Here is a 17,967-nt window from a genome sequence, read left to right on the forward strand (position 1 = left end):
TTCCTGGAGGTGATAAGCTTTGGCAAGGAGGGAGGGAGGGGAGAGCAAGCTGTAATGGAAGTGATCTCTTGGCTAAGTGCAGTAGGAATGTTGAACTCGTGTGAATCTATATCATGAGACACATGGGCACTTCTCTCTGCATTCAGTCTGCTAGAAAATGGGGAAAATGTTTGTGTAAAGATTAAATACACCAGCATATCCGTTCTGGTTGTGTTCAGAGGTATGACCAAGTGTTTGTTTCACAATTACACTGCATGCCATCCATTTCAAACAGAAATATTTGTCCAAAATTGATTCCCAACTGTTTGACAAGCATCAGACAAGCCCAGTAATTAGGTCTGTTAATTTGAAATGTCTGATGGCATATTGCCTTCTAACCATATTAGTGAAGTTAGGCTAAGAGCCATTTTTTGTCTGCAGTGTCTTAGCATAATGAGGATGAATCAAGCTCTTGCAGTTCAGATTTAACAATGCAGACATAATTCTTTCCCCTCTGTCTCCCCAAAACTTCTGTAGTGAAGCCTAATGGCTGTGGGCACTCTATGGTGCTGTGGGCTGTGCTGCAGTAAAAGTCCAAACCAGTAGTTGGACTGTTGGGAAATCATCTCAGCAGAGTTGGAACGCAGATATCCTCAGCTACAGCGTGTATGTAGTGATGATGGATGTGTTTTCTCTGGCCTTTTATTCTTTCAAGTGCCTGATATTACCACAAGTGTCATTAGAAGCCACACATTCCAAAACAGTGGTCTCGGCCTCTTAAATAATGCAAAGCAAACTATTACTAACACATTTGCGTTACTGCTTTAGCTTACCAGAGATCTTCAAATCTCAGCTGTGACAAAGCTGATTAATTTCTAGGTGTTACCTTTTGTTGCTCAAGTGACTAAGAACAGGTGAATCAATACAAAAAGTCAGATGTTTTAGTTAGTATTTTATTGTCAATATTTTGGGAAACATACTGAAATAAACTTAGCTCAGAATTGAGGACTATACTGCATTGCATTTAACTGTCTATAAGTTGACATCTTATAGAAGAGAGAGGATCTAAAAAGCAGAAAAGGGCAAATACAGATTATATTTCATGTAGTGAAAAACAGTGCTTTTTATCTATAAATTACTTAAGCTAGCATGAAAAGTTGATTTAAAAGATCAGTGAGATAATTTCCATCTTCATACTCTGAGAAAAGAAAGCTGAGAAAAAGGAAGTATAATTGATCACAGTAGCCTGTAGTTATGAAAAAGTAGATTCAATATTCAGTGTTACAAAGTTGATTAATGTACTTTTTGGCATTTGTAACGAGTAAATGGTACTTAAGATTTCATACAAATATTTAAGGTGCTGTCATGTATTATTATGATCAATATTTGCAATATGCTGTGGCAGTTGATCTAAGCCTCTCTTGAGAACCCAAAGTAAGGGAATGGACTTCAGCTTTTATCAGCTTCATCTTCCTCATTTATTTTACAGCATTTGTAGAGGGAGCAGCGATAGGAATGTGAGAGGAATTAAAAGTATCTGCAAGAAAGCAAGACTGGAAAGGAGTAGGAGGAGATGAAAAACTTGTAATCTTTTTTAAAACTCTTAGCATAAGAACCCCTTTCCAGGTTGTCCTCTGTATGGAAGACTACAGACTGCTGCACACACAAGGGGGGACTATCAGAGAGCAACCCTTCCAAGTGCCCCATGAGAAGGATATTTGTATCCAAATTGGAAATTGTACTTTGCATAGAACAAATTTCCATGGTCCTGAGACGAGTTGTTGTTTGAAGCACTGGGCCAAGAGGTCCCAGGAAATTAGAAGCTTAGGGAAAAGAGTTTTCTCAAGAAATGGGATAAACTATCAGTGTCTAATCAAACACTAAGGCCACAGTAGTTTTGAAAATACTCATATGGGACCTAACTCTTATTAAAGACAATGAAGGATTGGATTTATTATTGTCTCAGTGAGAGCACCTTTGGACTTTCTCTTTGGTTTCTTTAACAGACTGTTAAGAATTTTTTGTCCGTCTATATTCCTCATTTTGGAAGTCACTGTGTGTACAGGGAACAAATGGCTCTGTTCACTGTGACCAACATGCCCAGGGAACATTGTGCCAGCAGCAGGCTCAGAGCACCGTGTGGTGAGGGGAAGTGGAGAGGTGGCATTGCCCTTGGGAGTGGTCCTTGGCCCCACCTGGAGTGCCACATCCCTGCTCCGGTCTGGCTCCCTCCTGCTGCTTTTGGGCTAATGCGAGGAGGTGCTTTTCTTGTGCCCTCATTTGTGCAGCTCTCAAGGACTGCATTCACTTACGTATTAATAGAAGACACTGCCATAGCCCTCTAGTTAATGCCTGTGGCAATGCATTCTGCCGCATTTCATTTTACAAGGATTAGTAAAAAAATGCCGAAGATCTCTTCCTTCCTGGGCAACTTTCTCTTGTATAGGTGATGTGGTACAGGCTGGGTACTCTGTTTTAAGAAAGAGCTTCATTTTCCAAAGAAAAACAGCTTTAAAAAATAGTAGCTATACACAGCATTTACAATAGGTTTTAATAAAAGTCTAAATATTTGTTTTTAAATGAAAAGATAAGCATATATTAATATAGTCCATTAATTCTGGATGTCCTTAGGACATTATTAAAGTGATCTGCCTCTCCAAATGCACTGGAAGTCTTTGATTAGTTAGCAAAAATATTAACAGTATCTCTCTTACATGTTTTTATATATTAGAGAAGACATAAGCATGAAGAAAATTTAGAGGCAAACTTAAATGTGTGCTTTCACTACTGAAATAAAGCCTCCAGAAAGATTTCTACTTTATAGCTCGCTGCCTATGCATTGGGAGAAGCTACTTTTGTGGCACATTTACCCTTCTTTGTTGCTTACCAATACCCGTATTCAGTGACACAAAGAACAACTGTTGTAAAAGATATTAGTATGCAGATGCTCTGGTGTTATGTTAATGCATTTAATTAAATACAATAACTCTTTTGTTTGCTTTTCTTTCTGCCCTTGAATGGATTTGTATTATGGTATAGAATCTAGGCTTAGAGATGCTGTTTAAAATGTTTTGCAGTTTCAGAATGTGTCCCATATCCACGTTAGTTACTTTGCTTTTGTTCTGTTAAGAAAATCATTTGGGTATGTTAAGGGTTTCTAATAAATTTGAAAGTATTTTTTCAGGAAAACTCAAATCCCAAAGTTGCCAGCGAGTATTTTCCCCACTGATGAGGTCTTCAGTGACAGATAGTCACTGATTAAATAATTGTATTCCTGAGAGACACTTACAGATGTTTTAACCAAAGAAATTTTTCTTGAAGTTCCCCAACATTTTCTAGGTAGTTTTCACAAAAGAAATAAAAAAATTGAACCAACAAAACTGCACTTTATGTTTTTATATGAAAAACTGTAGCAGACTGATTACAACCAGTTGTAACCTACACACAGGTTTTGCAGAAGCCATCATTACTGTCTTGTGTTGTTATTCATAAAATTATTTCAGAATTGTTCTCAGCCTGAGAAAAGGTTTCTTTAGTGCCCTGTGAGTGGGTGAAACCCTATGAAATGACTGTGTCAAGTCTAAAATTGCTCTGCTGAATTAGCAAAGTGCTTGAGCCCAGAGTACTTCAAAAACACAGCAGTATTTGCCAGATCCTATCCCTCCCAGGGCAATAAGGACCAAATCAAATGAGGATGTAACAGGGTAATTAGGAGACCCTAAAGGTAACACATGACTAACTTACTTCTGAAATTCTGAGCCCCCTTAACTCCAAAAGACATTTCTGACACAGAGTGAGTGTGTGGGAGGTGTCTGTGCTGTAGGTTGCTCCTCAGGCAATGACCTACTAACACTCTTTTGGTGTTCCTTGGAGATAAGTCATACTCCTCAGTGGGTGCCATTTCCTTTAGAACAGTAGGAATCGTGGTATAGATCGTAGAAACCTCCATAAATCTTTTTGTCACTGATAGAAGGAGCTACTGTAGGTGAAGGGCTAAGTGTGCTGCAGCTGATGCTTCTTAGATACTTTACTTGGAGCATCAGAACACAACTGTGGAGAAGGCAGCAGGCATTTCACTTACCACAGGGGTCTGTCTTGACACCTTTCTTGGCTTAAAAAAAGCTTGTCAGTTGCTGATAATTGTTTTTGTCACTTCTCACAAGCACTAAATGCAAATTGGACAGTTTTGCTTTAGGCCTTCAGCATCAGTGCTAGGACATTGTACCTGGAGTGCCAGGATCATCCTACGTGGAGAAAAACTGTCATGAGAGGCCAAGCAGAAATTGCAGTTCAGTGCTCGCTGTCTTTTTTGAAGTGAGGACAATTTCAATAGTGGGGAAAAGGAACCCCTCCCCTCATTATGCATGTTTGATCCATACTGAAGTTACAGCAAGGGATTCCAAATGAGGCCAAACGCTCTGGCATTGTGGAGAGGGAATGTGCACTTGTGAAGGCACAGATCTGCAATGTCACTGTAATTATTTATTTTTTCCCCGTTTTGGACAAAGACGGCATAGTTAGAGTTGCAGTTCTCAAGGGAAAGTACAGGAATTCTGACTACTCACTGAAAGCCTCCTCATCCCCAAAACTTCCATGTAAATAAAGTTAGTTGTGCTTCAAGTAATCTATCGATCTATTTATAAATGTGTTAAATTTAAAAAAAGAAAAAAAAAACCCACAGCAAAAAACTACCTAGAACTACTGCAAATTTGTGTGAGAACATCATTCTGGTTTCAGTTCCAAGATAACTTAATGTTCTTTAAGGCTGGAAGAGAACATAGTTTCATTACAACTGCACATATTACGGGTTTTGTATGAAATGAGCATCTCAAGGCAAGGGAAAGAAAGCAGCATTGTTCCAGGGCTGTTTTTTACAGGCCTGTATTCATATCTCATCCTTGTTGTTTGCAGGAGAGGCAGATGTGAACCAGAACAATGGGACCTCCACGAAGAGCCCAGCGGTGACAGACTCCAAAGGCACAGCAGACCCGAAGAATGCCTGGCCTGAGGCCAACCCAGCTGACAGGACTGGTCGCCCCCACTTGATCCGCCTCTTTTCCCGAGATGCCCCAGGAAGAGAAGACAACACCTTCAAAGATCGGCCCTCAGAGTCAGACGAGCTACAGACCATCCAAGAGGACAGTGCAGCAGCTTCAGAGAATTCGGATTTGATGGCTTCACAAAAACGCTCCTCTTTCCGGCACGGATCAAAAATGGCATCTGCGAGCACTATAGACCATGCCAGACATGGATCCCCACGGCACAGAGACTCGGGTCTACTTGACTCGCTGGGCAGATTCTTTGGAGGTGAAAGACACGTTCCCCGGCGGGGCTCTGGCAAGGTGAGCTCTGAGGAATAGAGAACTGCGAGGCTACAGCAAAATACAGTACAATGAAAGAGGAAGGGTGGGTCTGAAAGAAAGGTCTCACTGCTATAATGCAAGACCTAGCCAGCAGGATGGTACTTGTAATATAATGCTTGGCTTTAAACTGAAAACAGCAACAACAAAAAAGCAAAGATCTGGGAAACAAGAGGAGCTACTCTGGGTAGTAACAAGGAGTATTAGAAATCCAGGGGGCTCTAGAAACATTACCAAGAGGAATTTTTATGAGCATTTAATGTAGTGCATTGTATGCATTTGTATGCTGTGCCATTTAGAGAAACTTCAGCCTGCTTTTGTGTGTTGTTCTTAAATATTTGCATAAGGGACCTGGATGAGAGCACTAAATGCAAGACAATCTCTTCGTATCTTGGCACTAAACAAACTTGGAAATAGATGTTGGAAAAGGAACTGTGGCCAAATTCTCAGCCTGCTTGTGCAAGAGTAAGTTTAAGGTCAGTTGACAGCATTGCCAGGGAGATGGCTTGACAGTTATTATCCTGAATCCCAGGTGTACAAAATAGTCCAGCTGCTTTGTTCTGATAAGAAGTTGAGATTTGTTCCAGGCATTTCATATTAGAAACTGTATAACAAGCCATTTCTACACTATGAATTCAGAAACAAGGTATCAGTGAAAGGTTGTTAATTGAATTCTTTCCTTTTCCAGGATTAATCTGCCTCCTCTGATAAATTATGCAGCTGGCATATTAGTTCACTATTATTCAAGTGGCAAAGTTTAACATATTTTCGCTGTACCCTTTGCCATGTAAATGATAAGTGGAGTCTTGTGTTTGTGTGTCCACACACTACATAAGCATTCGAATGGAACTGCTGTAGGGCGGTAAAACCTTTCTTTTAGCTGAATTTATTGTAGTTGCTCAAGTTGTGTGTTGCAAAAGCAAAAAGCAGCATTCGTAGTTACCGGCTGGGCCCAAGTTTTTGGATAACCTCTGACAACCTTTGAGGTCTATTCAGTGTTCCAGCCTGTGATCTGTGCCGTCTCTTAGTGCTGCACTGGGACGGGACACGAGCTGCCCTGTGGTGTAAAACCAATCTGTGGTGGTCCCACAGCTGTGGCTGTCAGTGTCTGTCACAGCTCCACATCTGGAAGCACAATGTATAATAGCCCTTCCCTGAAGAGTCATTGTAGTGTAGAGACCTCTGGATGAAAAATACTCTAGAAACTTAAAACCAGAAGCTTCTCATGCTTGGTAGGCTGTACTAAGCAAGCTGGGTGTTTTGTTCTTTTTATTTCTCACCTTTACAAACTGGGGCCTGTAATGCTATTGAAAAAGATTTAGCAGCCAGGCAGTTGTTTCTGTAGTATTGTTCCTGTGTGTAATGTTCATAAATGCAAAAAACAGTTGCTGTGAGCATGAAGAGAACTGTTTTTCTTACTGTTACTGCAAATAGCAGAGACTGTTCCCAGCTGCTCTTTTCTGGAACCTGGTTGGCCAGCTCAACTCTTGCTGTTTTGTTTGTGTACTGTGTTACTCAATGAAAAATAGCATATGAAATGTTCTTTGTACACCAAGGAAACAATACCAAAAAGTTAGATTCTGCATACAGAATATACAGAGGTATGTGCATTCCTGCTTGGCAATAAATCAAACCAATCAACTCAGTTTTTAGGAGTAATGACTAAAAAATGTCTGCAAGCTGTACAAATTCTGTATTTTATCTTTTGGCGCGAACACAATTGCAATGATTCTCTAGAGATTTCTATGTAATTATGTATGAGAGGACAGGACATCATCTCTTTTATCTCTGCTCTTCAGTAAACTGCTATTCTGAAGAACTTAAGTGTCTGCAAAACAGTACAGAATTATGGACAATTCTGACTCTTTTTACCCAGCAGAAGTAGTTGTTTGGGGTTTTTTTTCCTGTAAGAATGACTACTCACAGTGCTAGAGAGTCCTGATTTGCAGATCTGAGCTGGAAGCACAGAAAAGTCGAATTATTTTGGCAAAGTCAGTCACAGTACGACTTCCCGTGCCAAAGGATCTCTAGCACTCTTCCACACAATGATAATATTGATTTATGTCCTAGGAAACATTCCTAGGAAGCTCTCTTGTGGAAGGGCTTCAGTGTGGAAAGGACTGAGCAAGTGGCACAGACAGTCATTTCAGCTATTATTTATTTAGCCTCTGAAACAATGCCTTTTGGTTTCTTGTATCAAGAAAGGCTTGTGGTGTCATTTATTTATACAAGTGTAGACAGAGGAAATCTAGATGGTTAATTTGTGCTTAAACCCTAAATAGTTGTTGCCATTTGCTGAATTTTGTAGAGTATCACTGATAGATGATGAAGGTGTTAATGAACAAGCCAAAATAGAATGAAGTCCCTTGGCAGTTTTCCAGACTCCACTAAGTAAACAGGTCTTTGGCAAATAAGATACCACTAAAAGCACCTTAAAGGATGAATTTCAAAGGCTTGAAAAGGAAAAGTTCCTAGAGCTGCACTGTTTATTTGCTTGCACTTTTTTCTTTATTTATTTTGAAGCATTTCAAAGCAATTCTGCTGCTGCCTTTCTTGCAGTCTTCCTTTTTCAACCAGCCCATGCCTCAGTGGGAGCATCTCAACTACCCACACCAGCAAGCACTGGAATGCGAAGACAACACTTACTCTTTGTACAAATTTAGGGCTGACATTCAAGCAAAACATATTATAAATTCTTTGTGGAGGCATTTTCTTCTTGCATCCATTGCTAAGAAGTACATTAATGAATAATATGCACTATTGTGTCCAGAAAGGTGGAGTAGGAACAATGCTGGGACTGTTTCATGGCCTCCTTTTCTCATGTGGAGCAGGTTCTCCCTTGCCCTGCAATTCTGAAGTTAAATTAAGAGTGCATGGGAGTTCCACGGGAGTTGTTAAAAATAGAAATACTGGAGTGTACAAAAGTACTCCTTCTCCTCTAAGGGGCAGCAAGTGCATTTGCCATTTTTCCCCCAACCCCATCAAGATTATGGATAGCTGAAACTCAATCAAAACCAGCTTGAACTTCTAAAAGTTCTTCTTAAGGTAGAATATTTGAAACAAAACTGTTGTGCACAGCTCAAATTTAATCGTATTGAGAAAGAATTTAAAATGGTGACAGAAGGAAACTGTGGTGCAGACATTTTAAATAGCATGCAAGAGAGAGTAGTATAACAATAAATTATTTCCTTTCTAATCTTTGTAGCATATTGGTCGAAGCAAGTTTGTTAAAACAATCAAATGTTCTTTGCACCTCCTAGATTCTAGCCTGTATTCAACTTCAGTATGTACTGACTGCTGTTTTGTTTCTTTGATGCAGTTGTTCATGCTTTTGTAATCCTTTTGTTTATGATTTTTTTTTTTTTTTTCTACTAAAGTTTGGATTGTGAAACAAGAACTTTTCTGTCCTGGTTTAACATTTTGCATTAACGTACTAAACTTTAAACTACATTTGTGACACAGATGAAACAAACCAAAATATGTGACAGTAAACAGTAGGTGAGGCAAGGCTGAGTGGAAGGTTCTATCAATTTCTCTTTTACATTTTGCTTCAGTTTTGTATGCAATCTTGTAACATGCTCCTGTTGCCTGTATGAAGCCTTGCTCCTGTATTTCCTTCCCAATTTCTATATGCTTGGGTGCAAGAAATACAGAAGGTAGAGATGGGGCTTCCCTGTCCTACAGATAGATACAAGGCAGGAGCATCACTGGGCTGAAGTTCTTCTCAATTTGAGCAGAATCAGGGTTTGGGATCAGCATTTCAGAATCAGCCGTTCCAAACCCACTCTTGAGCTAAGCAGTTGCTAGAGTGGGGATCCACAAAAATGGTTGCAATAGCCATGCAGAGGCAAAAAGTTTAAGAACCACAGTTTTAAATAATGCCATGGAGGGATAAATTAATCAGAATCTTTTTTTCTTTTTTTTGCACTTGAACTCTATTTGCATTTCCTGTGGAAGCTTTAATGTATACTACAGCACCATGAAGAATTTGAAAAGTAGTTAAATCAGTGCTAGTCTGACTAGTATATGATGTGATTTAAGTAAATACTTACTGTGATTTTAATTTCCAAGTCTTAGCTTTCAGGGAGTGGTATTGCTTGTGATACACTGTTTTGTAAAACCTGCTGTGCAAGCAGTATGCTTGTAAAAAAAAATTATAGAATTTATGGTGGTTGTAACAATAATTTTGTTTTAATCTTTGGCTTTTTATGTGCTTTATGTATTCATTAAACTGTTTACATGACAAAAACCAGTGTACTAATGATTTAATTTGTTTTAAATGCTTTAATCCATTAACAGCAGTTGCAACAAACTACTACTCATATGTGACGGGTTCACTAAGAGGCTGCGTGTCCTTCTGCAAAATTCAGCTAGAACAGTGCATGGGATGCAGGGGAACAGAGGTTGCCTTCTGGAAGGAAAGGAGAGGCTTTGAATAACCAAAGCTCCTGAATCTGATGTTCTCAATTAATGATAATGGGAACTGAATCTGGCCTCTATTTTGTAGCACTAGTAAGGAATGATGAACACCCAAAAATGAATCAGTGTATCAGAACTGCCGGTCTGAAGCTCATTGAGGTTGCGCAGTGGTAGAACCTCAGAGTACTTTGTATCTGCCTGGTTTTAAAAATACCACCTGTACAAAACAAAGTATCAAATGGTGAGTACACACAGCATGTGAGAAGTGAAAGGCTTAGGAGCCAACATTACATGGGATTGATTGTGACATGTTCATTTAACACAGGTATGACCATATACATGTTATTTGTGCCTAATAATTAACACTTTATTTAATGCACTGGAACTTGCATTTTCATGGAAGTTACTGCTTGAAGCAATTATTACAAGCTACTAGAGGAATGTGGGAATTGGACTAGGTTTAATGCTCTGTGCTACTTAGAAGTGCAAGCACTAAATGCTGGTGAAGTATTAGTGGTGCTTTGTGCTCACCTGAGAGCAGCTGCATGCAAGGACTGTTCAGAAATGGGACAAAGTATTCAGGGCTCACTGATTTGTATTTCAGGTTAAGAGGAGATCATGACTGGGCAGAATGCCAATGTGCTTCTCTGCTTTAACTGTCTTTTATATGGTTGTTTTTGCCTCTTAAATTCCGAAATGTATTAGTAACATGTTCAGGCTAAAATACAAATTAATCAACTGAAGCATTTGAAGGATCTCTGTTTCTAATCACTCCACAACAAAAGGTTTCCCCCTTTCATTAAACTTCAAACATGATCTTTCAGTTCAGTCTCTACTTGATTATTTCTGGAGTCTTCTAGTCACTAGTATGATATAAAAATAATAGTAGTGTGTTTAAGTGGGAGCTGCAGAAGAGCTCCAAGGATTCTTTTGAGCACTTGGTGAAATTCAAGGCTTGCTGGTGCCCTTTGGCTGGGCCTGAGCCGGATGGCACAGCTTCTGGTGGGGCAGTGATGGCAGCTTTGGGGTCTTTTAGTGGGAACTGGCCTCTTCTGTTCTCAGCCAGTCTTCTCTTGTTCACCTGCATGGCACCACAGCCCAGCTGAGAGTAAGGTCTGGATTTAATTTTAATACCATATACCAGAGGGAGGTGTCTGTGCAAGGGGCCAGCAGGGACCCCAAAACTTACAGATGGTCAAATAGGTCTATGAAAAATTTAGCACGAGGATTTTCTCTGCCTGAAAACAATCTGTTTATTCTCTGCAGATTAATCAGTTTGGTAAGTAAGAAATTGCTTTATATTAAAATCTGCTATATTGGTTTTTCTATCACATTCCTTGCAAATGAAGAATTGCATTATCCTTAGCACTTTCTGTCCTAGAATGCCAAAATAAATAACTGTTCTTCAGCTGTTCTCAGATTACACAATGGTAAATTCTGCCAAATAGAAAACTGCAGTAGAAGTTAATACTTTTTTTTCCCCTGACCTTGTTCTTTACCTCTGTCATCACGTACCATTAGTGACAATTGCTGGCTTTCAGCTTCTGTACTGATGCAAAATATGTCACCTTGTTCCTGAAATGGTCTCCAGTTAGTTGTGTTCAGTTACTCATGACACTCTTCAAGTTACTTGGTTTCATTTCTGAGCTGTACAAGAAATCATCCACTGCCATTTTCAGGTGATTTTACTGAATTTTTTACAAAACAATTTAAAAAATGTCTGTAAAACACAGAATTACTTCTGCAGACCCAAGATGAGCCTTAGCTCTCTTTCACCTTTTGCTTATGATGCATCTACTTCTCCATTTCTGATACATCATACAATTAATGTGCCTTGGAAACTGTACAAGCCTCAGGTTTGGAGTGGTCCATTTTCCCCACTTATATTATTGGAAATTTTACCACAGTATTTTTTTCAAAGAAATATGCTGTTAACCATGCCATATCTAATTATTCCATAATAGTAAACTCACCTTGCTATTAGGCTCTCTCCACAAGTTATGCTGATACCAGCAGGAGTGCTTTTAGCAGCCTGTACAAGAGTTTAGCTTGTCACTTGCCTATGCAAGGCAGAAAAGAAATAGAATTGAGCCAATCCCTTCAAAGATGATCAGATATTTTGTGGGTGGGTGGGTGAGTGTGTGCAATCTCAGATTTTCAGAAATCAAGGTTGTAGTAACATTCTTCTGGCCAGCAGCTGTAAAGTGATAGTGTATGCCTGGTATTTATAGCTTTGTTTTCCAAATAATTCCCATCTTGTTTATTGCGTGACCTTCATGACTGAAATACCAGGGAACAGGACTTGTAAAAATTGTATAAATCTCTGCTTTCTTACCAATGGCCATACCCACAACATTAAATTCTTCTGCTGTAGCAGCAGCAGCAAACAGCTGCATCTCCACCAAATACGCAGGCCATCAGTAAACTGCTCATGGTGAATACCAGTGCAGGATGCCTTCCATCTCTTGCCCATGTACAGTTAAATCCTTCAGGCTGTGAAGTTTGCTGGTAGCAGAAGCTACTCAGAGAATACCTACTAGGCAAAATCCTTTTTTTGCTGGAATGATTATTGTCAAACAAAATCAAAAACAAAACCAGCCAAGAAAACCCCCACCCAAACCATGGATTATTTCAACAAAGTTTAATTTACGTCATTGATACCAACTTGATAAAGTAACAGAGAGAACAATACTGAGTATGCATGAGAGACTGTGTTCAAGTAGATGAAGAACTTCTATAATGAAGAATATTTGAATAAAATTACTGATGCTAGGCAGAAAAAGTGCTTCAAAAAGCAAAGTCAAATTGAAGTATCGGGTTTTGCCTCTGAAACCATTTATCAAGTGTCACAACAATGGAATAAACTGGACACAGGGAAAAAACCCAGAGGGTACAATGGCACTGGTCTCTGATTTGAGTCCCATCATAAAACAGAACTATCCTGAAAAACTGCCCCCATTCTTCTTTTTTCCCCAGTAATTCTTTTACCTGCTAATTTGTGAACACTAATCATCAAGGCACTAAGGTGTAAAAGGGTTATGGAGAAATGTGGTTCTGGATTATCAATTGGCACCTCTCTTGATGGGGAGTGTTCTCCATTGTTTCCTTCTTCTTCCTTGCATTTCTTACTTTTCAATCATCTCTGCTCTTTACTGCCATTTTTGTTATTCCTGTCGTTCTGCTAAGAATTCTTCCTCTTTTTGTTCATCACCTATTTCTAGACAAAGATTGATCTCAGCACAACACTGAAAGACAGAATCTCCTGTACTATACATCCCTCTTCCTGCCAATTCTCCTCTATACCTTTGAGCAAGTAATTTAATTTCTGTCTTCCACATTAGTAAAAATTAACAGGACCATTACAAGGATGTGTGGCTCATCCATTCTAAAGTGATTAAAAAAGCCTGCTATTAGCTATAATGTCATCACCAGATCAGCCAGTGGGGAAGCCGTCAGCATTCCCATTACTTTTGGCAACAGATCAGCAAGTCGTGAACAGCCTGGGACAAACACCACCACCAAGAGCAAACTGCTACCTGGGTTGTATGTGAACGAAGATGGAACCAACACCACCAGTACAACACAGCTCTGGTTTAGCAGTGCATGCTCACAGAAGTTGTATTACTACTAGAATAAGCATGGAAAAATACATCCCCACATGACACATGGGCTGTGTATTCTGTCGCTGCCTGGTGAGAGCCTGGGCAGCAGCACTGGAAGGTTCTGACGAAGCGTCAGCCATGCCCAGAACACAAAGCCCCATGGACAAAGCCCCTCCAAATCCCAAGATGATGCAATTTCTGTATTCAAGTGCCTGTCAGATTTTTCGTTAAACTATATAATAGATTTCCATGTTATTAAAAAAAACCCCCGAAACATATCTATTAACTGAAAGGATGCATCTCAACTCCTGTTTGGCATACTTATTTAGAAACCATACTGACTACGTACATTTGAACCTGGATAGAAATGTCATTAGAGTTTGGATTCAGAGTCCATTTCAAGGACTAACACAGAATCAGCTGAGTGGCTTAAAAATTGCCTGTTGAACTTGCAGCATTTTCTTCCCGCTGAACAGCAAATTGTTCATCACCTAATGCTTAAAGAATAATTTTAGTCTACCAGTGCAGTTGCAAATGTCCTAGTGGGGTGGTTAAGCATTACAGACAACCTGCAAGTTGTGGGACAGTTTGATTTTCTAAGGCAATCTAAATGCAATTTTCATGTCCATGTGAATTTGAAATGTGTTGATTTTGTAGGATATCTTTTAAATTCATGCACAGCAACTCATTAGGTATCTTGTGAAGAAAAGCCATTGGAAACCATGAAACCCATTGAACCCATGAAAAAGCCCATTGTTTCTCATCTTTACCTGGTTTGACTGCATTTGGTATCAGCTATTTCTGTATTTCATATGTATTTGGATTTTGCCAGTAGAAAAACAACATGGCATGTACTTTAGACTTTCATCTCACATCCCCAAGTAGGCAACAAAACCACATAATAATGATACTGAAAGGAACTGTAAAAAGCTGAAAATTCAAGTATTCAAAACATTTTAATACTGTTATTGTCACAAATGTGTATCACAGACTGATTAGGAGTTAGAGCTATTTACATGCATACGGTGTCTTCAGCTATAAGCAATCCTCTTGTGGAGGATGAGAGCCCTCAGAGACAGATTATAATATGCATTTAAAGTCCCCCCTAATGCGTATGAGTTGCGAGATGTGACATACCCTGTTTACAGCAAGCAAAGTCAGGGATGGATTTCATGGGATATCAAGACTGAAAAAAAGGCCTGTAACTGCTTAACTGCAGTTTTTATACATTTTATACCCAGAGTGAGTTGTTGCACAACACTGAAAAGCATGCATATATATATACACGTGTGTGTGTGTATGCATATATATCTATCCACACACACACACAAACACACACCTGGGTATCTTCAGGTCAACTGGAAATGTAATAACCTTGCACAAAAACCCAGAAGGAGCCCATATTGTTAGAGAAGTGGCAATTTTAATTTTTTTTTAATTAACAGCTCTTTCAAGATATATTAATATGGGTTGTGCCAGTAAATGCAATTAGTCTGGTGTGGAAGTACATGGCTAACACAGGGAATGCAATTCCAAGGTATAGCTAATGTTGAGACTAAAATACCTGCATGTTTTCTTTGCCCTGCATTCAGAGTTACTCTTTTTTTTTGTCTTAGTGGCCAACATACCTAAGGTAGGTGACACACAGTGAAACAGTGCAACTTTCCTGTGCATCACCAGAAAGAACCACAAACTGTTTCAAGAAAAATCACTCCCCATTACAGAATAACTGGGGGTATTTTTTTAAGAATTTTTATTTAGATTATTAAACCTTAAAACTATTGATTTCAAAGTGAAGTTGCAAACTGTGTTTTTGTAATCAGTTCTCCCAGTTACTGCTTAAATTTCCAGCACGGGCAAATCCTTTTTATTAGTATTATTTAGCTTTAGGGTTCTTTATGGCTTTTTTGAATGTGCAGCAGAGTTAGTTCAGATCCTTAACTGAGGTCAAACATTTCATTAATGTTAACTGGGAACAGGAAAAGCTGACTGTTCTCTCCTCTTCAGTTACTGAAGAATTATTGTGTGTTTAAACTTTCTTTAAGGGCACAAACAGAGGCACCTCCGTTTTAAACTTCACCAACAATACCCAAGGGCTCTGAATTCAGGCTCATACTTGGCAAGTACATTTCAAAATACATAGTTATAGAAGCCAAGGATGCCTTTTATTGGCCCTACTCTCAAGACTGAAATTCCTGGCAACATTGCTAGAGGTGTGGGGAGAGTTCACTGCAGTTCCTGGGCACAAGAGACCAGTAACACAAAGAAATAAGAAGTATATTACACCCCTTCCTAAAACACAGTTGCTCTTCTCTATTCCTATTAGGTTTTAACAAGAATATTATTTAAAGCCAAGCACTTAAACCATACTTACAGATAAATGGTGATGATCTGAATGCATTAATGAAACACATGATAACTGTTAAACTGAGTTCCTTCAAAAAAGTCCACTCATATCACATCATCTCAGTAGTCCATCGTAGCAGTATAAATCAAATTTCTCTTTTCATTTCAATTCCATTAGAATTTACCTTTTAACACCTACAGATACCAGTTATTGCACAAACATAGGCAGTCTCCGAAAAACACCACCGGATTTTGCTCTCTGCCCCTAGGAGTCCAAAAACTGAAAGAACAAACCAGAGGTGAAAGAGTAATTCCAACAATGAATTGAAGGGAAATGTGAATTACCTGTCACAAATAAAGAATAATATCAAAGATTCTGAAGACCTTTCCATTCAAAGGTGAAGTTTGCTGATGATAATATGAATGGAAAGCACTTTATTTTAAACACCAGGAAACTCACCCAGAACAGTCATTAAAAATTACTTTTTTCTACTGCTTTCTACACATTAAAAGGGGGGACAATCAAAGCCTGTGATGACATTTGGCACTGCAGGCAGAAGAAACTTTGTATTTACAGCACAATAACCTTTTCAATAAGCCAAGTTATTAGCACCTAATAATTGTGCTAATTCAACCTAATAATTGGTCAGAACGCCAAAACCAAGAAACTCAACCCGATCTAGATTCTAAAACCTTATTCCAGTTTCTCTCCATTTCTGTGGCAATCCATAGCCCGTCAGATCTGCAACACCATGGTATTTATCACATTACTTATCCTAAAGACAAGGCAGCAGGTTTCAAAGGCAAAGCACTGGGTGATTTGAATGTAGATTAAGAAGACAAAAACATGGCCGAAGTGCTCTGAATACTACTGGCTCTCTCTTCCTAATCACGACAGCAGAGGATATTTTGGCATCACTGGAACTAGCGACCAAGTAGAAACTGCTGCAGAAGTTTAGGCAGGACTGACTGCGTGACATTCTGGAGATTTCACAGATCCAATAAATTTCAAGTTTTCCTGCTTTTAAAACAGTAAGTGTCCACTTCAGCATGCAAAAAAACAACCATGATAAAAACCAGCTGAACTTCTTTGCATTGATTATTTTTCTTTTCCAGCAGAAGTCAGTGTCATAAACCATATATCTGACTTCATTTGGACTATTGCTCAGGAAGCCCTACTGAAAATAGAAAGCTCTACTGGAATAGAAATTGTCAGCCTCACTTGATTCCCTCATTCTTAAAAAAAACCCATTGCTCCTGCAGCTCATGAGTGTTACATAGTCTTTGGGAACTAAAAATGATACACGATCTATTCCTGCTTTCCCATGCAGAATGAGCCAACATAATTTTAAGTTTTTTCTCCATTTTGGTTTAATTTCTAAAATCACAGCCTAAGATCCTACTTGAGAAAAAATTCCTATTTAAGGAAAATTACAAGGTTTCTGTTGCCTGAACTTTCCAACAAGAGGCTTAATTCCACACTGGGCTGTAATGTTAAAAGCATATGCACCCATATATATGCACATCATATGTGCATATACATACTGCGTATTTGCCATTTCACAGCACTGACAGCTATAGGGGGCAATCTCTGTAGATTTCCAAGGCATTTTTCTCCTCTCTTCACCCCTGGTGAAAATGACTCTCCATGCCATGGCTGATAAGCTGTCCTTCCCAGCTGACTGGGCCACGTGCCTGTTCTGCTTTTCAGGACATACATGCAGCCAGGGTCAGCCACCACGTCGGGTCCATCCCCCAGAGATCTCAGCATGGCCGGCCTGTTGATGACAACCCTGTAGTCCACTTCTTCAAGAACATTGTAAGTCTCCCCTCCTCTTATGCACCAAAATTAAATATTTTCTTTAGAATCCATCAGTAACAAACACTAACCAATCATTACCCGTTGAGCCCCAAATTGTACTGTGCCCTTGAGCTCATTATGCCATTAAATGCCAAAAATAATTTTTACATAGAAGACAAACAATACTGAAATGCTACCAAAAAAAGCATGTAAACCTCCATTACCATAGTCAAATGCTAACCATGTCAGTTGCACAGCTTCATCATATACAGGTTTAGTCCTTGTGTCTTCAACACTGGCAGTATTCAGAAATTATTACTGTTTCAAGATAGACATAAATCCAGTGTCTTCCAGGCAAAGCCTAAGACAGCAGAGAAGCTTCTCAGTGCAATTACCATTTTTAGCTCATGGATAATGTGCAAAAGGCCTGATGATTTCTGACATTTATTTTTGTCTTCAT

General features: G+C 39.1%; 1 protein-coding gene across 2 annotated transcripts in view; it reads left to right on the top strand.

Moving 5' to 3' along the window:
• The window catches only part of LOC121674425 (myelin basic protein), an 84,028-nt gene that overhangs the window by 59,994 nt on the left and 6,067 nt on the right, over positions 1–17,967 (top strand). For both annotated transcript variants that reach the window (XM_042048772.1, XM_042048773.1), the window contains exons 3-4: positions 4,891–5,321; positions 17,418–17,525. In XM_042048772.1, coding sequence (XP_041904706.1) covers positions 4,891–5,321; positions 17,418–17,525 — 539 coding nt within the window. The remainder of the gene's footprint in view (positions 1–4,890; positions 5,322–17,417; positions 17,526–17,967) is intronic.

The sequence above is a fragment of the Corvus kubaryi genome, unplaced genomic scaffold (genome assembly GCF_017639235.1).
Source record: "Corvus kubaryi isolate FWS band 111438036 unplaced genomic scaffold, C.kubaryi_AGA036_p1.0 68, whole genome shotgun sequence".
NCBI classification, from domain to species: Eukaryota; Metazoa; Chordata; class Aves; order Passeriformes; family Corvidae; genus Corvus; species Corvus kubaryi.